Below are 24898 nucleotides of genomic sequence, written 5' to 3' on the forward strand. Positions count from 1 at the left end.
TAAAATGGTACAGCTGCAGTGGAAAATAGTATGGCAGTTCTTCAAAAAGCTGAACATGGAATTACCATACGACCCAACATTTTTCTCCTAGGTGTATACCCAAAATAACTGAAAACAGGTACTCAAACAGATACCTGTGTGTCAATGTTCATAGCAGCATTATTGACAATAGCCCAAATGTGGAAACAACCCAAGTGTCCATCAACAGATGAATGAATAAACAAAATGGGGTATATAAATACACTGAATATGATTCAGCCATAAAAAGGGATGCATTCTGACAACATGCTTCAACAAAGATGAAACCTGTGCACATTATACTAAGTGAAATAAGCTGAGACAAAAGGGTAACTATTGTATGATACCACTTATATGAGTTATCTAAAATACTCAAATTCCTACAGACAGAAATAGAGGTTACCAGGGGTTAGGGGAAAGAGGAAATGAGAAGTTATTGCTTAATGGGTAAAGAGTTTCTTTGTGGTGATAACTATACAACAATATTGTGAATGTAATTAATGCCACCAAATATTACACTTATAAATGGTAAACTTTATGTTATATATATTTTATCACACACACAAAAAGTCAAATATATACCTATGCCATGATAGTCATTCCACTACTAAATATTTACCCAAGAGAAAAGAAAACATATGTCCATGCAAAGACTTGCACACAAATGTTTACAGCCGTTTTATTTGTAATAGACAAAAATTGGAAACAGCCCAAACACTCATTAGTAGGTGAATAGGTGAATGGATAAACAAACTGATAGTTCAATATGATAGAATATTAGTCTGCAATAAAAAAGAATGAACTATGCGAGGCGGGAGGATCCCTTAAGGTCAGGAGTTCAAGACCAGCCTGAGCAAGAGCGAGACCCCGTCTCTACTAAAAATAGAAAAAAATTAGTCAGACAACTAAAAATATGTAGAAAAAATTAGCCAGGCATGGTGGCACATGCCTGTACTCCCACCTACTCGGGAGGCTGAGGCAGAAGGATTGCTTGAGCCCAGGAGTTTGAGGTTGCTGTGAGCTAGGCTGATGCCATGGCACTCTAGCCCAGGCAACAGAGTGAGACTCTGTCTCAAAAAAAAAAAAAAAAAAAAAAGAATGAACCATTGATATACACACAACATGAATAAATCTCAAAATAATTATTCTGAGTGAAAGAAGCCCTACCAAAAACGAGTATATATTATATGATCCCATTTGTGTAATATTCTAGAAAATGCAGTAGTTGGTTTGGGGGAGCATGGAGGAGTGGGAGAAAAGGATCATAAAAGAGCATTAAAAAAACTTTTGAGGTTGATAGGTATGTTCACTATCTTGATTATGGTGAGAGTTTCCTGGCTATATTATCAAATTGTACACTTTAATCATATCCAGTTTACTGTATGTTAATTATATCTAAATAAAGTTGTTTGAGAAAAAGTGGGGGAAACCTGTGTGACAAAAGACATCATATACAAAATTAAGAGACAAGTGACAGACTAGAAGAAAACAATTGCCCTGATTAATATCTAGAATATATGTAAAAATAGGATAAATTGATAAGAAAAAACAAACATTCAATGCAGTAGGGAAAAAAATAAAGAAAAAAATCAGCAGGCAAATGATACAGGAAATAAATATAAATGACCAATTATAAATCTCACTAGTAGTCAGGAAAAATTAAAATTAAATACTGTGAAAATAGCAAAATTGAAAAGTTTGAGAGGATCAAGCGTTAGTGAAGAGTTTTAAGTAATAGGAAACATACTCTTGTATACTCTTGGTTGGAATAAATATGGTACGTCCATTCTATGGAATACCATGTAGCAGTTAAATGAAAAGAAGTGCATGATAATTATTATTATAACTAAAGGTGATACTATTGTTTCCTGTAAGCCAGGATTATCCCACTTTATAGACAAGGAAACTGAGGCAAAGAGGAGGTAGGTAACATGTTAATGTTAACAGGTGGCAGAGCAGGGATCTACACCTGGGTCTTCTGGCTCCAAAGCTGATGCTCTTAACCTCTACAGAAGAGCCTCTTTATTTACTGACACAGAAAAAATCTCTAAGACAAGTTATTAAAAGCAAGTTGCACAATACACACAGTATTATACCACTCATATTGTCTAAAAGTCACAGAACAATATTATCTATATCTGTATCTATCTCCAGAGAAAGGACTGAAAGAATATATAAAACTGGTAGCAGTGGTTTTTTCTCTCAAAGGGACCAAGGGACTAGGATGGGAGGTAGGAAGTAGTCAAGGCGGTCTTTTGCTGTATGCGTATTGTTTGACTTTTATACCATGAGAATGCATTCAGGTATTACTTGTATAATCAGAGTTTTTAAGATTAAAAAACCCACAATATTGATCCAATGTTCTTCTACTCAATGTACACGTTAGTTCTAAAATGTCCCTCATCCAGTTTGTTAGAATATTTTAACATATTAACTGCCATATGAGTTGTATTTAACTCATGCTAGTTTTCAGCCCAGGGCCTCATGAAGCATATGAAGACTCAATTCTCTCAAAAACATTCAGTATGTATGTTGTGAGTCACATACAACTCAACTGGCATGCAATGTCAAAACTGATTCTAGTGGTACGTGAGTTGCATATAACTCATGTACAGAAAACAATAAAAAATAATAAATTTTTCATTAAATTAGAAAGGATCATTTTGTTTTTGAAGTTTTTATTCTGTTTTCATAATAAAACACTGTGGCCCCAGGGAAAATTTTTTTTTTCTAGTGTGGCAGTCAATGTGTTAAATTGGTATAGTACCATACTTCATCAAAGCAGCCTACTCCATTACTGAAGAAAGCTTAAGTGGTAGAAATTTTTCCTTATTGTCAAACAAATATTTCTTTCTAACCACCATCCATTGGTCCTAATTCTGCCTTCTTGCAAACAAACAATAACAACACTAATTCATCTGTGTTGGGGGTCCCAAAGACCACCCCTAGGTTCAAGGATTCACTAGGAGGACTCACCCAACTCAGCATACAATCATACTCTTGGCTATGATTTACTACACTGAAAAGATACAAAATAAAATCAGCAAAGGGAAGAGATGCAAGGGGTGAAATCTGGAGGAAACCAAGTGCAAGCTTCCAAAAGTTCTCTCCTAGTGGGAGCACACAGGATACACTTAATTCCTCCAGCAATGAAGTGTGACAACACATGTGAAATGCTGCCAATCAGGGACACTCATCAGAGACTTAGCGCCCAGGGTTTTTACTGGGAGCTGATCTTGCAGGCACATTCCACCTAGCCTGTACCAAAATTCCAGACTCTTAGAAAGAAAGCATGTGCTCTACATAAACCACACTCTCTCTACACTTTAGGCACAGTGAGCCATTCTTATCACGGAAGGGTGGGAATCCTTCCAAAATCCAAGTTCCCAGCTGCCAGCCAAGGGCCAACCTTGCAAGCAGGCCTTTGTAGGGATAGCAATCTCAGGCCTCCTATGTTAACTCTTTTCTGTACACTGCCCTTTCTATAAATAATCCTTTAAACATTTATTTTTAAATATTTATTATATCTTCTTTTGGTCTTTTGTTCCTCAGTTAATATATAATCAATTCTTTCTGTGAAAGTTTCCAGACTTTTCATCCATTTTAGTCACCCTCATCTGGGACTCGGGCATGACTATCTCTCTCTTAAAACATGAAGCCAAAAATATAAAATAATATCCAGGCATAATTTGACCATAAATAGGATATTACATTTTTATTAATGTAGTATATTTTGTTTGTTTTCTAAAGCTGCATTACTCATGGGTGATGTGTTGAGTTGGCAGACAAAACTTGAATTCTACCACATTATATTTATAATCTCATTAATGTCATTTTCTTTGTTTAAGCACAGTGCTCCTGTCTACCAAGATGATGTTGAATTGTAATTCTATCATCTGTTTCAGGCTGACTAATTTTTCTACTTTTCTGTCAAGGGCAAATTATTGAGGGTTCTAGAGCTAGACTGCCTCAATTAAATCCTGGTACTACTACACACAAGCAATGCGATCTCAGGCAACTTAGGTTAAATCCTTAGTGTGCCTTGGTTCCTTAATTTGTAAAAACTTATGAGTACAATAAGATAAATGAGATAATGTATATAAGAAGCCCAGTAGTGGGCCTGGCACACTGTAATTGCATAATATACTTTCATTATTAATAATCTTAATTATTGGTAAGAATAATAAACAAGTCAGGATCAAGGGCAAAGCTCCACAATACTTTTTTGTGCATATTTCCTCCCAGACATGACAGCAATCAAAGTTTTTTGAGACTATCTACTCAACCAGATTTATACTTAATTAGGATATACTTAAAATCTAATATAAAAACTTTCAAGATATAAAAAACAGTTAAATATTCATTATTATCAATTTCAGTTATATTAACAAGGTATAAGTCTCTAAACTTCTCTATCACCTACCAAATACTGGTATGAAAAGAAAGAAATCAAGATAGACTAGACTGGCAAGAAAATGTATCTCTATCACTGTTCAAGATAATTTCCACTGTTCTACTGTTCAAGAAATTCGTACTCATGTCAGTGCTTTGGCAGAATAACAGATAAACACATGTGTGGATTATTCCTGTTAATAAAATGTTAAAATTAAAACCAAAATATAATGGGAGAGAAAGAAGCATTTTTAGACACTGCATCTTTTACTAATAAGGAAAATCAAGGAAATACTAACAAAAAAGTCTAGCAAAGAACAAATGCCTATAGCACCTGTTATCTGCAATCAGAAGACCTAAAATTCTTAGACAAAATATAACATCTAAAATAATGTTACTGGCAACAGGAAGCATCCAAATACATACTTCATTATCAAACTTTAAAAAATGCTAACAAGACCTCTAAAAAGAAAATGACAAAGGAATATAAATCAATATACATGACTAGAATTTGTTACATTTATCCTCATCAACACAATCATGTTCCCAAATTTTTCCAAGAAAAGACTGATCAAACAACTACATATAGAATGAAGTTTTACATCCAAATGGCTATCATACAGTTTCTAGCAAACTCACATTTCTAATTAATGACTGTTCACAGTGTAGTCCTATTTAGAGTCAAATATGAATACTAAAATTTATCCATTCTAGTAGCACCTTGGAGTTGTCAGAGTAGCACAGTATTCTCTTAGGAGCACAGCTGCAGAAATATTCATATTTAGGTTCAAATCCTCGCTCTGCAACACATTGTGTGACTTTGGGCAAGTTACTTAAACTCTGTTTCCTTAGTTACAAAATGAAGATAATATTTACCTCATAGGCTTTCTGAGAGGATGAATTAGGATCCATTGTGTGATAACAACATAAAATTTACCATATTAACCATTTTTAAGTATACAGTTCTGTGGCATTAAGTACATTCACATTATTGTACAATTATCACCAAGGATATATTTTTAAAGTGCTCAGACTGAGCACATAGTAACTGCTCAGTGAATGGCAGCTAAGATAACTCTCATTAATGCTATCTTATTCCATCTTAAATCTGTATAAATTATTTATCCCTAAGCAGAAATGATTTTATATTTACTTTTACTAAATTGCTCCCAGTCTTGGAGATGCTGGTTTCAATTCTCAAATGCTTCATTCAACTGAATGACAAAAATATATAAATATTAAGAACTGCTTCCTTTCGGCCAGAGCCGCCATCTTCCAGTAATTCGCCAAACTGACAAACACAAAGGGAAAGAGGACAGGTACCCGATACATGTTCTCTGGGCCTTTTAGAAAACACGGAGTTGTTCCTTTGGCCACATACATGCGAATCTACAAGAAAGGTGATATTGTAGACATCAAGGGAATGGGTACTGTTCAAAAAGGCATGCCCCACAAATGTTACCATGGTAAAACTGGAAGAGTCTTCAATGTTACCCAGGACGCTGCTGAAATTGTTCTAAACAAACAACTTAAGGGCAAGATTCTTGCCAAGAGGATTAATGTGCGTGTTGAGCACACTAAGCACTCTAAGAGCCGAGATAGCTTCCTGAAACATGTGAAGGAAAATGATCAGAAAAAGAAGGAAGCCAAAGAGAAAGGTACCTGGGTTCAACTGAAGCACCAGCCTGCTCCACCCAGAGAAATACACTTTGTGAGAACCAATGGAAAGTAGCCTGAGCTGCTGGAACCTATTCCCTATGAATTCATGGCATAATAGGTGTCTCACACTTTGTGAGAAGCAGTGGAAAGGAGCCTGAGGTGCTGGGACCTGATCCCTGTGAATTCATGGTGTAATAGGCATAGCACACTTTGTGAGAAGCATAAGGAAAGGACCTTGAGCCTGCTGGAACCTATTCCCTATGAATTCATGGCATAGGGGACAAAACTAATAAAAGCCGCTGGACTCTAAAGAAAAAAAAAAAAGAACTAACACACTGAGCCCTTACCATATGCCTAGTGCTATTCTAAGCAAATTACAGGTACTAACTCAATTAATCCTCAAAATAATTTTAGGTAGTAGATAACTAGTAACATTCACATTTTACAACTGAGTACAAAGAGGTTAAGGAACTTGCCCAGGGTCACCCAGCTAATAAGTGGCAAAATCAGGATCTTCCCTCAAACTGAGTTCTAGAGCCCTAGAGCCTACACTCTTAACTACTCCACCATACTGCCTCTTACACACACAGTGACATACCACCCATGGGAATGGCTACTTTCAGATGCCAGATGTTATATGTTCACTGAGCCTTTGAGTTTCTCAGAAGCTTTGATATCCATTATTTCATGTGTTTTTCCTAGAGACAATGAAGAGCAATCAGCCATTTTACAGGCACAGAAACCTCAGAAAGGTTAAGAATTTGTTCAAGGCCAATAGACCTTGGAGAGGTCCTGGATCCTCGCTTGGCCACTTATTAGCTGTGTGAATCTACAATCTCCCTGAGTGTCACTCAACTGTAAGATGGAAATGATAATAACACCTCTTGCAAGAAGTAAATAAGTATATTTGTAAAGCGTCTGGTACAGAGCTTTGCATAAAAATTGCTCAATAAAGGTTATCCCCCCTTTTCTCATTCTACATGTGATTCCTGGAGTAGTATTCTTTACACACACCATTCCATTACCTCTCAATACCTTCCCACCAACTGTGCTAACAGATGTGGAGCAAAGGACATGATTTTCTAGTGTTTACCATGTGATACCGAATCAGAAACCCCAGCGAAATCCAGCTATATTATATAATTTTAAATATAATGAACTTACTTCCTTTTGTCCATATGGCCGATCACTTTATCAAATAGAAAATAAAATTGGTCCACCAAGAGCTGTTCTTTATAAAATCATGCTTAATGTTCCCCAATACCTTCTGTTCTTCTAGGAAACTGCCAAATAATTTACCAAATGATTTGCTCTAATTTCCGACCAGACATTGTTCAAAAATTAAGTTGATCTTATCATTTCCAAAGTTATTTTTTTCCCCTTAAAAAAATGTATGCTTTATTCTGTCATCGGATATTTCCCCTATTCACCATGATTTCTCAAAAATAAAGACTAATAACTTGGCATTAGGTTCTTTTCCCTCACATATGCATAGAGGGAACATCTAATACTGAATTATAAACCCTGTTCATGCCAAATGTGGCCATAACAATGAGTACTTCCTGACAATTAGGCAGTATTTTCTTAAGAAAAGATAAAAATACTAGGAGATACCATGGTCTCTCATAAAGTAAAATTGCTATATAATTAATCTTTTTTTTTCCCCCTGGATAGCATGCATGTCACAAAGCACACACTGTTAACTTCCAAGTTTAATTTAAAACACACTCATGTCTTTAAGCAATCTGGAAGTGAATGTTGAAAGCCAAAGGAATTTTTCAATCAAGTGTTGACCTCCTAAAATCTACTACTTCTCCAACAAGCTAAAAGGCACATTGGGAGGCTGCAATCCGAAGCACCCTAGAGAAAAGTGGTACTGTGGTAATAATTCATTTGTATTTGGCACAATGAAGGTTCACTGCCAATTTGTAACAGTAGGGATTCAATAACCTTTCAAAGCCAAAAATAAGGATTGGACAAGAATAGCTTTTCAGAATAGCTTTTGCTGAGGTCTAATAGTTAATATAAAATTTTAAAAACCTGTAAGAATTGGTAAAGTACAGGCAACGTTTAGGAATGAAAATATAACCTATCACTTGATTTGCTAAAAAAGCACTGAGCTAAAACAAGGTATTTTTCTTCATTCATTCACTCTTTTTTGAGCTAACTTTATGAAAAGGGGATGGGGAATTATATTTTGGTATTTGAGTTTAGCTATCTATAAACAATAATATTTGTCTTATTAATCTTACGAGTCTGAAAGAAGGATAAATGATACAAAAGCCATTAAAGCATTGTTCAAAATTTAAAGTATGTAACAATGCAAGACATAATTGTATTTTTTTAACTTGTAAGCATCTATGATGAGGTCATTTTAATCATGTTAGATCTACTTGCCAAATATACATTGCTGACAAAGTAACTTCATGATGATATTTTCTTAGTCCTCTATGGAAATACATTTATCAAAAAATATGAATTTTTGTATTACCTGTTAGCTTCTACTAATTTTCTTTTTTCTTTTCTTTTCTTTTTTTTTTTTTTTGAGACAGAGTCTCGCTCTGTTGCCTGGACTAGAGTGCCGTGGCCTCATCGTAGCTCACTGCAACCTCAAACTTCTTGGCTCAAGCAATCCTCCTGCCTCAGCCTCCTGAGTAGCTGAGACTACAGGTGCCACCATACCTGGCTAATTTTTTCTATTTTTAGTAGAGACGGGGGCTCACTCTTGCTCAGGTTGGTCTCGAACTCCTGAACTCAAGGGATCCTCCTGCCTCAGCCTCCCACGTAGCTGGGACTACAGGCGTGCACCACTGCGCCCAGCTAATTTTTCCATTTTTAGTAGAGATAGGGTCTCGCTCTTCCTCAGGCTGGTCTTGAATACCTGAGCTCAAGCGATACCCCCTTCTCGACCTCCCAAAGTGCTAGGATTACAGGCATGAGCCACTGCACCCAGCCTGTTTCATTTTTATAATTTAATATTTATAATAAATCCAATATAAATTCACTTAATTAGTGAAAATTTAGAATATAACATCTCATAAAATCACTAAGATGTCTGCCATTTTATATCAAGAATATCTCAATATTACTGCTAAAGACCTTTCTTTTCAGTTTTATATATATTTACAAATCAATATAAATAAGTTTCATAAAATAAGATTAACTTCCCATTATTCAAATTAAGCAAGTCAAACACATTAATGGCTTCAAACAAAAACAATACTCACACACTTGTCCCACAAGATATCTCAACTTACCTCATCTCCCTTCAAAACTTCAGTACCACCAAATTCACGGGTCTGATTTGTCTTTAATGACACTTCTCTCTCTAGGCTGGTTAACTTCTCCTTGGCCTCCTGAAGTTCCTCAGCTTTGGCTTCTTTTTTACGAGAAATGATAGATGCCTAATTGACCATTAAATATGAATGTAAAATAAGACATACAATCAACTTTCTATTATCTTGTGAAGTTATCTATAATATAGATTTTACTGAGTTAAATTTTCAGTATCAGTTTGGCTTCTCCTAACCAATTCCTAATGCTTAGCATCACCAATTATATATTTAATATGAGCGTACGATATATATTAAACATCCACCTAAAAACATTTTGGAAGACAAAAGCCCTGAAAATATAGGACATATAAGCAGAGAAACAAAAATGTGCTATTAATAAAAATATTAAAGTCTTCTTAAGTAACACTCAAATACTAATGAAAATACATTCCAGATAAGTAAATAGAAACTAACACTAAATCTATTGTTTTTTTGCATGGTGGATTTCCTTTCATTGGAAGAAAACAAGACTGCTTTATTCTCAAAACAACAACACAGGTTGTGTTACTAAATTCAATATATATACTTCTAAAATGAAATGTTATAACATCTATTATATTTGGGGCATTCTAATAAATAAAATGCAAGTTCAAATCAAACATCTGACTCACCAGAATCATACAAATGTTTACACAATCCAAATGGCTCTTAGCCATGAATGCAGCATTTTATATTAGCTAGCAACTCTTGGGAGATTTCTTTTAATGAACCATGGCTGTACTGGTTTAAGGAAAACATTAGGGCCAGGCGCAGCAGCTCACGCCTGTAATTCTAGCAATCTGGGAGGCTGTGGTGGGAGGATCGCTCGAGGTCAGGAGTTTGAGACCAGCCTGAGCAAGAGCAAGACTCCGTCTCTACTAAAAATAGAAAGAAATTATCTGGACAACTAAAAATATATAGAAAAAATTAGCCGGGCATGGTGGCACATGCCTATAGTCCCAGCTAATCGGGAGGCTGAGGCAGAAGGATTGACTGAGCCCAGGAGTTTGAGGTTGCAGTGAGCTATCATGATGCCAGTGCACTCTAGCTGGGGCAACAGAGCAAGACCCTGTCTCAAAACAAAACAAACCCCCCACTCCAAAAACCCAAAAAGCATATTATTTTTAACTCTAAAGATTATAAGCATTTTGATTTGTACCACCTATGGTAACCTTTCACTTTAAAAATAAAATTCCACATTCACAGATATAAACACAAACAGCTCTATCACAGTTGGCAATGTTAAAGAAACTAAGCATCATCAGGTGTATTGCATTTTAAACTTGAACATGTATCTTTTGTGGCTTTACCACTAATTCTTTGTTATAATCTGGAGATTAACAATGACAGATCATTTATTCTACACTTCCTTCTCACTTTAAGACTATAGATAACACAGCTGGTGGTTCACCAATGAGCTAACATCTAAATATGTGGGCCAAAAGAATGTTCTTACCTGTTGCCTATATAGTGAGAGTTTGCTTTCAATTGGCTCGTTTCTCATCATTTTCTTTTCAATCAGCTGATTGATCTGTGTGTTTATTTCATTTATCTAAAACCATGTAAAAGTAAAAAATGTTAAAACTCTCCTTACGATTACACAAACTAAGTGACATTTGGCCAAACCCAGCTTTGAATTTACAGTTCTTACCATCAGTGTTTTGATGGGAAAATCATTTGCTTTAATGTTATGGATTGTTATGATTACTTTTAGAAACAATTTATATTTCATGATACAATTTGATTACTGATATGAATTTTACCACCTATGTCTAAATTATCCTAAAGTATTTTAAATGAAATATTTATACATTATTATCACAAATATGCTTTCTAAAATTCTGAAGTTATCCCCTTACCTAGGTCATGACTTTCAAGTCACCACAAGTGATAAAGTAAATACGGACAAACATTCCCAGGAATTTAGTACAAGGAATTCATGAACCCAGTTGAGAGTTGACATGGATGACATCTAAAAAGCCTTCCTATGCTAATGATCTGTGATTTTTTGATAGCTATCATTTATCCTGGTCATTAATCTAAACTTTTCCAAAATGTAATTAACTGAATAGATCCAACAGAAACATACAGTCCCTTAACAAATAAAAACAAAACAAAACATGGCTTTCAGTATTATCTGTCCTTTGAAAGAGTAGAGTTTTCCTGTTAATTCTATGACATTAAATTTGAGCCAAATCTGACTTTGATATCTAATTTTTCTAAGTAAATTAAAAGAGTAAAATGGTCAGAATTATATAATTAATTGTAGTGGCTATTCAGCACATATTAAACACATTAAAGGATTAGCAAGTCAAAATTTTTCAATTTTTATGATCGCTGTTATTTTTAAAAATATATACGCCTGGGCCAAGCACAGTGTCTCATGCCTGTAATCCTAGCACTCTGGGAGGCCCAGGTGGGAGGATCACTTGAGCTCAGGAGTTTGAGACCAGCCTGAGCAAGAGCGAGACCTTGTCTCTACTAAAAATAGAAAAATTACCCAGGCATGGTAGCCTGTGCCTATAGTTCCAGCTACTCAGGAGGTTGAGGCAGGAACATTGCTTGAGCCCAGGAGTTTGAGGTTGTAGTGAGCTAATGACGATGCCATTGCATTCTATCCTGGGCAACAGAGCGAGACTCTGTCTCAAAAAAAAAAATAATAATAATAAATAAAAAAATATATATATATGATTAGTGTTTAATTCTAGGGAACAAAATATTATAATATGATACCAGGTTTTAATAAGCATTACAAATAAGTTTAGTAATTCCAAGGTGGGAACAAAGACTAATAAAAAAATATTAGCTTTAAATATAAAATTGTCATAATATTATGCTTAGAAATAAAAATTAATGACACTTAAAATATTTTAAAATTTGCCATCTAAATGATTATATTAGGAAGACATAAACTTATGAGTCAATTATATGCATTAATTTATATATTCAAGTTACTTAGTTTCCTTATCAGTTGACTAGGCTTTCATAACATCATGTGGATTAAGTATAACAACATTCTGTAACTCCTCATAAAGGACAATTCCTTATAAGAGTTGTCAACTCTTAGCACAAGTTAACTTAAGAGTCAAGAGTGGGACACTATAGAAAGCAGTTTACATAATTTTTACAGGACTGGGGGTGAGATAAAATTGGGAGCTATAAAAAGATGATTGTCACTTACTTTAGATTCAAGTTCAAGAAGATCAGAATGGCCCATAGCTGGCTCTGAAGCCACTTTTTGTAAAAAATGCAATTCCTTTTTCTTGTTCTCTAATTCTTTAGGAAATTTTTCAGTTACCATATATGAATTAAATTTTATCTCCTCCTCTAGCCTCTTCATTAAACCTTTAAAAATAAAATAAAATATTCAGCCCAAAAGAGTAGGTCTAGCGATATTCTGTACACTATTTTAAATATAAGACCTGGATAGCAGTAGGGCATATCTGTCAAAACATTCTTTATAATACCTAGCATAGTACAATAAAAGATTGGCCATTAAAATCTTCTGATGTTTGAATGATAATGAAGCACAATTTGCATGGAATAATATTTAAATAATTATAGAAAAAGTGATATTATGACCTTTCCAAATTACAACCTAATTCTTTTATATCCCATAATATGCAAAAATAACATTTGCAGAGCCAGATACATTGTTGGGTCATATTTTGCCTTCTAAGTATTTAAAGAAATCCACGAACCAAATGACAACACTTAAATGAAATCTAACCCATGTGCACTTTTATACAAATGGTCACTTATTTTTCTTTTGTGATACTTTTGATACAATTTATATATCTGTTCTAACACTTCATAAATGGTAATTCATTATCATTTGTCAACTTCAAACCAATGAAGACATCATTAAAGATACAATCAAATTCTAAAAAAGACAAAGTATCCACATTCATAAATGTTTTAGGTTTTCCATGTTTTTGTATTATTTTATAAAGTATTAATTTACAGTTTAAGGGGCAACTTAAATTACATTTTTTAAATTATTGTTTCCTTGTTTTTTCAGATGCACTATACACACACAGATTTTCAGTGAATAATGATTTTGTTATAAATTCCCAGAGCTTTCCAAAGCTTATTTCAGATCTTTCCATTACACACTTACAAATTCTGGCGTGACTTTTTAAAACTCTGGGTTTCCGGTTTAAGTAATCTACGTACACAGATTGCATAATAAATCTGGCCCAAAGCCTCAGAATTATTTTTAGTTCCATTGTGCTAACCATATATTAACATGTAAAATTTTATCAACTACAAATTCACAAGTTTTCTGTTCATTCCTTCAATATTCCTACTTTTTTCAGGATTGGAGAAAGGAAGAGAAGGCAAAGTGTTTAATGAATCATACTATAATTGGACAGTCATTCCTATGTGGTTTCTGATTAAATCTACATCTTGGCTTCTTTGGCTATTAGATAACTAGCTTTTCCATCTTTGGGTTCGTAAATATACCTCATGTAATCAGAGATGCATGGAATCAAAGACTAAAATGTTTTTTAAAGATTTTAAGTTCTTAAATAATATTTTCTCTATTTAAAAAAAAGTTTATAATTCCAGAAAATACAAACTGATACACAGTGACGGCATGACCATGGTTGCCTGGGGAGGGAGAGAGGGGCAAAGAGGGCAGGAGTGAGATGTTACAGAAAGGCACATGGAAATGTTTGGGGCTGATGGATATGTTCATTATCACTGGTTTCACCATTGTATACATATGTCAAAACTAATCAAGAATACATTTTTAAATATGTGCAGTTTATTATATGTCAATTTTATCTTAATAAAGCTGTTAAAAACATAAAGAGTTTCCATCAAATTTTAAATTCTCTTAAAATATTAACTTAGACTTTGAAAAGTAGTCATGTGTTTCTAAGGCAAAGTTTTTAAAACATGTATCTTTCAAAATTCTGGAGAAATTAAATATAAGGTCACTAAGATGAAAACTTTTTACTAAAAACACTCTGAAAACATTTCACTGATCCTACTATAATCAAATGACGGGCTTCTTTTATGTAATAAATCTCATGAATGTGTACGATATAAAGATGAACTAACCAGGCCGGGAGCGGTGGCTCACACCTGTAATCCTAGCACTCTGGGAGGCCAAGGCAGGAGGATCGCTTGAGCTCAGGAGTTCGAGACCAGCCTGAGCAAGAGCGAGACCCCATCTCTACTAAAAATACAAAGAAATTATCTAGACAACTAAAAATATATATAGAAAAAAATTAGCCGGGCATGGTGGCACAAGCCTGTAGTCCCAGCTACTCAGGAGCCTGAGGCAGGAGGATGGCTTGAGCCCAGGAGCTTGAGGTTGCTGTGAGCTAGGCTGACGCCACAGCACTCTACCCTGGGCAACAGAGCAAGACTCTGTCTCAAAAAAAAAAAAAAAAAAGATGAATTAACCAGTGAATGTTTTATAATATGGCTATTACTCTGCAAAAACACAAATCACACTGTAATACTTTTTTGTTATTTAAGTAAATAAGCTTTTTTACAAGCCTTTTTTGTTAAGAAAAAACTTCAACCTCCTTAAACTAAATACCTGGATCAATTAAATATCTGTTTAATTTACTCTTTTCATAGGATGCTGAATACAACTCTTATGACTTTTCCACTTCCCAGAAAGATGTCAACAAAGCAGGAATACTTGAACCTCCTGCTCCTGTCCACCCACAAAATACACGTATCATAGAATATTTTATTTTTGTCTATACTTTCAGCCCTTTTTTTCTTACTTTCCCCTCCTACCTGTAGAAAAGATAATTTTCTTCCCATCATGTTTTAAGCTCTCTACTCCCCGCTCCCAACTACTTAACTGAATATTTATTAAATGCCTGCTATGTGTAATTCAGTGTTTGTTTGTGCCTGGAAATACAAAGACCAATGATGACTTGTAGACTAGCCTAGAGTTTAGTTGAGTGGAGTCAGATATGTCAACAATTAACATATTGTGGTAATTGTCATAGAACATTCAAGGCAATGTATGCAGAATAATGGGAGCACAAAGGAATCTTTTCCTCCTGAATCTTCAATCTCCATTTGTCTGACTCCTCCAGCATATAAATACTACTGCACCACCACCTCCCTCAATCTAGACATGGTAATGTCTTTCTCATTTATACCACGCTCCCTCTGTTGCCTTCCTTTCAAAGACAAGGGGTCAAAAGAAGCCTATCCTTTTAGTTCAACTTCTCACCTATCATTTGCTCAAGCCTACTACAATCACATTCTTTCAGGTCACTGTACCTTGGCATGGAATGCTTGCCATTCCTTCACCTTTCCAACTTTAACTCAACTCAGTTGCCACTATGTCCAGGAAGCCAGCTGCTCTGTGTTAGAGTTTTGTGCTTTGCCTCTTTGTTCTCATAGAAGCCTATGCTGGGCTCCAACTGCATATTCATCCCCCTATATTATAACTGCTTGTCATTGCTCCATAAGACTGTGAGCACTTTAATAGAAACATCTTTGATTTCTATTCCTAGCACTTAGCTCAGTACCTGACACGTAGTAGATGCACAATATGTATTGAATTAACAGACAATTGCTTTTGGGTCAATTATTTCTATTACTACTTAACAATGCAACTAATTTTATTGTTTAGCAGCTTACTAACATCTTATTCATGTTAATATTTTAAACCAATATCTTAAGAGATGCTTAAAACAGAACTGTATTTGTTCACTTTATTACACATAAATAATAATATATTTCCTAGCCCAAACCATTTCTATTTAGGGCCAAAGCAAAATAAAGTCTATCAACTCAAATAAAAAATGAAATACTACTAATACTATAAATATCTTTAGATATTCCATTCAGTTATCAGAATTAAAACATAATAGCAAGAAATATTTAACCTAGTAAAATTGAGGATAACATATACTGAAGAAACACATGTTCAGGTTAACATTTTAAACTGTGACAAATTGCTGATCAATTACTTTCCTGCATACTAAATCCCTCAATTCTTATATCCATTACCTTCATTTCTAAAAATTCATTATTAATAGTAAGTTATAATAATTTCTTAGCGAGACTAGGCCTACACAAACAATTGCTTATTGATGTTAATTTTCAAATGGCTGTAATGTGGATTTCTGAAGATTCATCCTAATTTTTTACAGTAAAGATATCAAGGAGCCTTACATTAAATCCAAAGCACATAAAATAAGATGTACGGTATCCTAAAAAAATAGAAAAAAATTATTTTTTTTGTGTTGAAAATTAACATTCTCCTCAAAAGTAAAAACCTAATGAATAAGGAATCAAGTAATACCAACAACTAAATGCATGCCAACTTCCAGGTATTGCTGGAATCAGAATTTATGACTGAGATGAGTAAGGGATTATGTGGAAAGCCACTAGTTAACATGTATTAACCATTCATCTTGTAGGAAACACTGTACTGGTTTCTTAAATATCATTAAATATACCATATTACCTTGATTTTTAAGATACCATCAATTATAAGATACCATCAACTAAATTATTAGGTTATTAAGTATGAAGTGTCCGATTTCCTTCAGTACTAAGTTTGACAGTTGGTATCTCTGACATTTCACTTTGATACTTCTTGTTTATATAACCTCATTCTTTCAAATGCACAGCTTGGCTTGTGATTATCTTTCAAAGTTTTTTTTAAAGCAATTTTTGTGAAACCATGGATAAGTAAAAAATTCATGTTATTTTTTAATATGAGCTCTGTCATGGAACCAATGCTGCACAGACAGCTTGAAATATCAACACAGTGTCTTGGAAGGATGGGGCTAATGAATGCACAGTATGTCGACAGTTTGAGAAGTTCTGTTCTGGTGATTTTATCTTGAAAATGAGCCACGTAGGGAACCTGACACCAAGGTGGATAATGATGAGCTGAAAGCTGTAGTGGAAGCGAATCCATCTCAACCTACATATGAATTAGCAAGATTTGACTTTACTATTCCAACAGTATTGGACCATTTGAAACAAACCGGCAACGTAAAGAAGCCGGATAGATGGGTTCCACATGAATTAAACAAGCATCAGAATAGAAATTGTCTCAAAGCTTCCCTTTCTTTGTGGAATCATTTCTACACCATATTGTTACATGTGATGAAAGATGGATTCTTTTTGACAATCACAAGCATTTGGCTTGATGGATGGATAAAGATGAAGTGCCAAAACACAGTCCAAAACCAAATATTTATCAAAAAAAGCTAATGGGGTGGGACAAAGGTAATATACGTAACCTAAATATTTGTACCCCCATAATATGCTGAAATTAAAAAAAAATTAAAAAAAAAGCTAATTGTGTCTGTTTGGTGGTTCAGTGCTGGTATTTTCTGCTATACAGTCATGAAACCTGGTCATTTGATTATAGCGGACGTCACTGCAACCCATCGAATGAAATGATGAAGATATTTGTGATTAAGCAGCTGGGATTGGTCAACAGAGACAGGCCAATTGTCTTGCAAGGTTCGACCACAGGTTGCACAAACAACACTGCTCAAACTACAGAGGCTGGACTTGAAATCTCTTGTTGTCATCTACCATATTCACCAGACCTTGCATCAACTGACTACCACCTTTTCCAGACTTTGGACCACTTCTTGCAAGGAAAAATATTCAATTCTCAACAAGCTGTGCAAAACGCCTTTTGTGATTTCATCCCTACTCACTCTCTAGGCTTCTTCGCTGCTTGTATAAGCAAGCTGCTGTTAAGACGGCAAAACTGTGTCAATAGTTTAGGGACATATTAAGACATTGATTAATTGTGCTGCTTCTTGTTTGAGACACAATAAACTACACTTTTTATTCGAAATCAGACATTTCATATTTAATGACCTAATATAAATACCATGTTAAATGAAAGATACATCCCAATTGCAAAAACAATTAAAATGGGAAAAAATTAGTATTTAGAATTAAGGAAATATTGTTTTTGAGATGGGGTGTTACTATGTTACCCAGGCTGGCCTTGAACTCCTGGACTCAAGCAATCCTCCCACCTTAGCCTCCTGAGTACCTGGGATTACAGGCTCACGCCACTGCAACCCGTTATCTCTTTTAACAGCTCTATTGAGATATAATTTACGTGCCATAAAACTTACCTAAAGTGCACAATTTGATGGTTTTTAGTATATTCACAGAGCCGTGCACCATCAGCACATTCAATTTCAGAACATTTTTGTCAGCCCCAAAAGAAAGCTCCATACTCATTAGGAGTTACTTCCTGTCCCCTACTCCCCCTTCCCAAAACTTCTCAGCCCAAGGCAACCATTAATTTGATTTCTATCTCTATGGATTCACTTATTCTGGACATTTCATATAAATAGTATTATACAATATGTGGTCTTCTGCAACTATGTAGTTTCTTTCACGTAGCATATTTCTGAGGTTCATTCATGTCATACCATGCATCAGTACTTCATTCCTTTTTTGTGGCAGAATAATATTCCATTGCATGGAAAAACCACATTTTGTTAATCCATTCATCAGTTCGGGGACATATGGATTATTTCCATTTTGGGGTATTATAAATAATGCTGCTACAAACATTTGTGTTCAAGTTTTTATGTGGACATATGTCTTCAATACTCTTGGGTATATACCTAGAAATGGAAATGCTGGTTCATATGGTTACTGTATGTTTAACATGTTCGGGAATTATCAAACTGTTTTCCAAAGCAGCTGCATCATTTTACATTCCCACAAGATAAGGGGGTTCCAATTTCTACACATTTCCATCAACACTTGTAATTGTCAGTCTTTTTCGTTACAGTCATTCTAAATATTACATCTTGTAGAATTTCATAGATAACTATAGAAAGATGAATTGACCCTCTATCAGCTGGATATTTACAATGGAATATTTTTCCAATATAAATGAGAGTTTTGTACTGCTCCTTCAGTTTGCGTGGACTCCCTTCTGATGAGCAAAAACACTTTTAAAATGCCTAGGATGGGTTGGGTGGTGTAATCTGGGCTTTTAGAACAGTTTATCCTCTGTGTAAAGCTAATGTAAGAACAGAGCCAGAGATACTCACGTCATTCGCACTATTATTCTACAAACCAAAATATGAAAAACACTTAGTTTTAAGGGCCCAGCATTTTATTATTTTTCTTTAAAGTCCTAGCTTTAAAACAATGATTCACTTTTTCTCCATCCATCTTCACCACATCCATGTTAAGTACTTTATACACACACACCAGAGAGCCTCCCTGCACAGTTGTTATCACTACCTTCAACTTCTGACTGAATAAATGGACTGGAATTTTAAAAAACCCCAAGTGAAAACCCAAAGACATCTTCATAAGGGCTCTCCTCCCCAGTTGGGAAATGATGCTGCAAAATGCTGAGATATCAGTTGATGATAATTTATTCCCATTAATTGATTGCTTTTAGGAAGATTCCGATTTAAATTAATATTTTCTAATCACCAAATCTTATAATAATTTCCACTTACTTTCAGGCTTTGCATCTGCTGCAGCATGGCGCATACTTTTCAGCTGGTTTTGTACTCTTTGCAATCTCTGCACTGCATGAAATAGCTTTAAGATACAAATAGATCTATCATTTATTTAGTCTATTGAAGCTTACTTCTCACATAGGCAAGCAAAAGAAAATATAAGTTCCATATAATTCTTATGACATAAAAGGAACAAATAATAAGAGCCAAGAAAATTACAATATTAAACCCAAAATGCAACTGGTTCTCTCAGTTATATCTTGTCATGTAAATTTTTTAAAAAAGCTTTCAGATATTTTTCCTTTAGTTATTTATTGAATTTGGTGATTAAGAAAAAGTACTGTTAAAGAAATATACACACCAGGGTTTTCTTGTTATAACATGGTTTTCTTAATGCTAAGGAATGTTAACATTCTCACAGTGAAGTCTCAGAATCAGAAACTGATACTAAGTAACCATTGAGGGCATAGGCAATGCAGCTTACTGCTGCAGTGAAACTACTACAACACCAAGTCAAAATTCCAACAGAAGCAAACATCTAAACTGCTAATTTAGCAGAAAATGAAGCTGTTGAAATATATACATAATTATTATTTTTGTATAGAGACAGGCTCTGTCACCCAGGCTGGAGTGCAGTGGCATGATCACAGCTCACTGTAACCTCGAACTCCTGGGCTTAAGTGATCCTCCTGTCTCAGCCTCCTGAGTAGCTAGGACTATAAGCGCATGCTACCATGCTCGGCTAATTTTTTTATTTTTGTAAAGATGGGGTCTTGCTATGTTGCCCAGGCTGGTCTCTAACTCCTGGTCTCAAGCAATCCTCCTGCCTTGGCCTCCCAAACCATTGTGATTACAGACATTGGTCATCACACCTGGCCTAAAAAATTTTTTTTTCCTTTTTTTTGGAGATAGGGTCTCGCTCTGTTGCCTGGGCTATAGTACAATGGCATCATCATAGCTCATTACGACCTGAAACTCCTGGGCTCAAGTGATCCTCCTGCCTCAGCCTCCCTCATAGCTGGGACTACAGGCACATGCCATCATGCCTGTTAATTTTTTAATTTTTTTTCTAAGAGATGGGGTCTCACTATGTTGCCCAGGCTAGTCTCGAACTCCAGGTCTCAAGTGATCCTCCTACCTTAGCCTCCCAAAGTGCTGGGATTATAGGCATGAACCACGGCATCTGGCCTGAAATATATTTTTAAGGTATAAGTCTACCTAGATTTTATGATAGATTTTTAATAAAAGTAATACTTTCTGACCAAATGTTTTTTCTTTAGGGCAAAGTTTTAAAATGTGGAGTGTGGGCCAGGCACAGTGGCTCATGCCTGTAATCCTAAGTACTTTGGGAGGCCGAGGTGGGAGGATTTGCTTGAGGCCAGGAGTTCGAGACCAGCCTGAGCAAGTAAGATTCTGTCTCTACAAAAAATAGAAAAATCAGCCAGATGTGGTAGCATGTGCCTGTAGTCCCAGCTACTCAGGAGGATCTCTTGAGCCCAGGAGTTTGAGGTTGCAGTAAGCTATGATGACACCACTGCACTCTAGCCCTGGCAACTGAGAGAGACCCTAGCTCAAAAAAAAAAAAAAAGAAAGAAAGAAAAGAAACAAAAAATAAACAAAAAAATATGGAGTGTGGGTGATTTTAAGCCTTTTCATAATTTTCTTATTTGCCACTGGAGTAAACTGTAGAGAGTACTACGATCAGTAAAATGAAAAGGATGCTCTTATAGCCCCCAAATCTACAGACATCTTTTAGAGATTCTAGAAGTTTTATTAGCAGTTAATCTTACTGCTTAACATTACAATGAATCTTCTGTAATGCTGGAACATGAGCTAAGCATAGGCCAAAAGACAGTGTATAGATACATACAGAGTATAAAACCTGAAAGGTCGTATTGTTGCTATTGGTGCCACAAAATACTTCTCTTTATTAAAAGAATATTCCATCATGTCAACAAAGGGAAACATGAATTCCTACAATTCTAATTATCAGAAGGAATTATTTCTTTCATCCTAAGAATATAAACTTTTATGTGGATACCTGATTCTTTTGTTCCTGTTTCTGTTGTGCAAGAAATTCTTCTCTCTCTTTTTCAACTCGAAGTTGCCTTGCTATTTTAAGCATCTGTTGATGATTCTGAACTGTCTCCACCTACAGTAAGAGAATAAGTAGTACATGTTACTGTCAGGTTTGAGAAAAAAATTAGCATGTCACATGACTCAGACATCCACTTATCATTTCCTTTTGGTAAACAGTACTTCCTAGAAATGACAGTAAAGCTCTAGACTCCAGGTCCTTAAAAGTTTTGGGTTACTCACTAGGGAGATTCTCTTTCTGTAAGTGTTATTTGAGTCCATTCTCGGATGTACACCCATGCCTCGCTTAATCTTTATTTGCATTCCTAAATCTTTGCAAATCCTTGGGACACGGGGCCAAAGTCTTACAGTGCAATTCTTTCCTTACCTTTTTCTTCAAACGTTCAACTCTCTTAATGAGCTGATCCTTTTCTTCTTCCATTGCACTGATATCCTAAAAAGTAGTAAAGAGGACATTATAAGAAAAAGTATTCTTAGTCTGTAGGATTCTTATTTTGATTATGCATCTACTAGAGTATATAACCAGAACATTAAGGAACAAAGATCCTCTTTTGGATGAAGGTCATTTCTATTTTTCCCCCAGGGCTCTTTATGCCGGGTAATTTTTTTGGCAGCTTAAAGTTCATCTAGAAAAGCAACTAAAACAGGTTATAACGCAGCAAGGTAAAGCTGCCAACCAGCACATTTGCGTTCTGATTCCAAATATGGGCACATGATTTTTCAAAATCTTCTATAATGGAAAGAGTGCAGGTTTAAATACATGAACAACAGCTGCTGACATCCCATCTGCTCTGTTAAATACCAAACCACATATTCTGCCAATTTTCCATCAAAATTATTTTTAAGTCTATGGTGTTTTCAAGACAGAAATTTGTGTCTGGTTTTGCTACAATTAACCAATTCCTCTCTGAAAACAAAGACTTCAAAAATAAATTACCTTCCTTTTAACCAGCTCCATAAGGTTTTGTAATGAAAACAAACAAGCTTTAAAAATCCTTCCTAAACCTAAAAAACTAATAGCCTAACTACCACACTGATATTAAAGGTAAAATATACATGGTAGTCAATATTGATAGAATTTTGGAAAATGGGCACTGTCACTCACTACTGGTAGCACTGTATTTAAGAACAATATCAAAAGTCTTAAAATAAATGTTCATCCCTTTTAGCCCAGTAATTCCATACTTGGGAATTTGTCCTAATAAAATATTCATGAAAAGTCACAGACTTCTCTATAAGGATTCTTATTTGATGCTAATTATATCTAAAATCTCAAAACGACCTAAATGTCTGAGAATTTTAAAAAACTACAATACATAACACAATGAAAGTCATTAAAAATTATGCAAAAGAATGTTTAATGACATGAGAAAAAGTCATGATATGACATTACTTGGAAGAAGCAGATTATAATGCCAAGAAAAAGATTTAAATATATTTACCAAAATGTCAACAGTAGTTATCTCTAGAGCATGAGATTATGAATGAATTCTTTTCTATTTCTTGTTTAATCATGTTTTCTAAATTTTCTGCAAAGAATATGTTTAAGAATACTTTGGTAATAATGAATGAAATTAAAATGCAGACTTTAGGTACTTTTACCATGTTTGTTTACTCACAGGACATAATGGAGGAACAACAGATGGACATCTATCATTCTCCTTCCATAATATCTTATAAGTATCTATTTATGGGTCTTTCTCCTCTACTAGATCTGAGTTGATCTTTCATTTCTAATATTCAACAAACTCTTACTGAGAGCCTACCATGTGACAGGCACTGGAAATATAGTGGTGAACAAGATATATAGACATAATCCTTGCCTTCATGGGGCTTAAAGGTATTTGGGAAGAGAGACATTAAATTACAGTAATCATAATGAATGTTACAAAACAAAAAGAATTGGAGGAACTAATCTATCTAGGGAATTAGAGAAGGCTTCCCTGAAGAAGCAACTTCTAATGTTCCCGATTGGATGAGAAGATAAAGATGGCATTGATAATTCCAGAATTCTAAAAATTCAAAATCCACACAAGCCAGTATCAGCAAGTGTTTGGGGAAAAAATTTATTTATTTATTTATTTTTTTCCCCACCCCCCTGGGGAAAAAATTTAAATGCCTGGTAAGAATGTAAAAATATTTTCTGGAGAACATTAAGTAATACACGTTAAAAGTCCTAAACATTTTCATATAACTTAATAAGCAATTCCATTTCTAGAAATTTATTCTAAGGAAACAATCACAGACAGGCAAAAAAATTACATACAAGTTATTTATAGCATTATCTATAACAACAAAAAAATGAAAATAAAAAACCAAAAATAACTAAATTAACTATACTATGGAATATTATTTGGTCATTTAAAGTCATATTGTAGAAAGATAACAATGCAAATGTACTCACAATGATTAAAAAAGCAAGACATAAATAATTATCAATAGTGTGAACCCAAGTATACACACACTACAAAATGTTAACAATTGGATAATTTTTTTCTTCTTTGTTCTTTTCTGTATTTTCTATATCTGATATATCTATATCAGATACTCAAAATGTAACCTTTCAAAATCCATGCTAGTGGTCTATATAGTATGTAAGAACCCACTATGAATGTACCATGGCCTCATTAATTTCCTCAGTAAATAACTACCAAAGATCCTACAAAAGAAAGTCTGCCATTTGCAATCACTACTCTCTACATAGTCTTAATATTCATACTGAATTAACTAAAAACAAAGATCCATTATTATTCAAATCCAAAAAATCATTATGTTTTCTATTCTTTACCCTTCTTATTTCTGCTGTAGAAAATCCAGATGTCTTGAGCTGTTCACATTCTTTATGCAAAGTTTTGAAGGCTTCCATCAACTCTTCATACTAAAAGAATTAAGTTAGAAAATTATAAACTAATGCCTAGAGCCAGTAGGGTTTTCTTAATCAGGTTATCTATTAAC

General features: G+C 34.6%; 2 protein-coding genes across 6 annotated transcripts in view; one reads left to right on the forward strand and one right to left on the reverse strand.

Annotated features, from left to right (window-relative positions):
- Positions 1–24898, reverse strand: part of IFT81 (intraflagellar transport 81) — a 70891-nt gene that overhangs the window by 37943 nt on the left and 8050 nt on the right. For 3 of the 5 annotated variants that reach the window (XM_045534855.1, XM_045534854.1, XM_045534856.1), the window contains 7 exons: positions 24732–24821; positions 22311–22376; positions 21888–21998; positions 19844–19928; positions 12565–12728; positions 10840–10935; positions 9327–9473 (listed from right to left, as the gene is read on the reverse strand). In XM_045534855.1, the coding sequence (XP_045390811.1) occupies positions 9327–9473; positions 10840–10935; positions 12565–12728; positions 19844–19928; positions 21888–21998; positions 22311–22376; positions 24732–24821 (759 nt within the window). Of the gene's footprint in view, positions 1–7242; positions 7353–9326; positions 9474–10839; positions 10936–12564; positions 12729–19843; positions 19929–21887; positions 21999–22310; positions 22377–24731; positions 24822–24898 lie in introns of those variants that run through there. The other 2 variants (XM_045534857.1, XM_045534858.1) reach the window with 2 other exon arrangements.
- Positions 5734–6142, forward strand: LOC123626070 (60S ribosomal protein L21-like). The gene has a single exon (XM_045534859.1). It carries the CDS (start codon positions 5741–5743, stop codon positions 6140–6142), a length of 402 nt encoding a protein of 133 aa, XP_045390815.1. The 5' UTR covers positions 5734–5740.

Source organism: Lemur catta, chromosome 21 (assembly GCF_020740605.2).
Source record: "Lemur catta isolate mLemCat1 chromosome 21, mLemCat1.pri, whole genome shotgun sequence".
In the NCBI taxonomy this organism is placed as follows: domain Eukaryota; kingdom Metazoa; phylum Chordata; class Mammalia; order Primates; family Lemuridae; genus Lemur; species Lemur catta.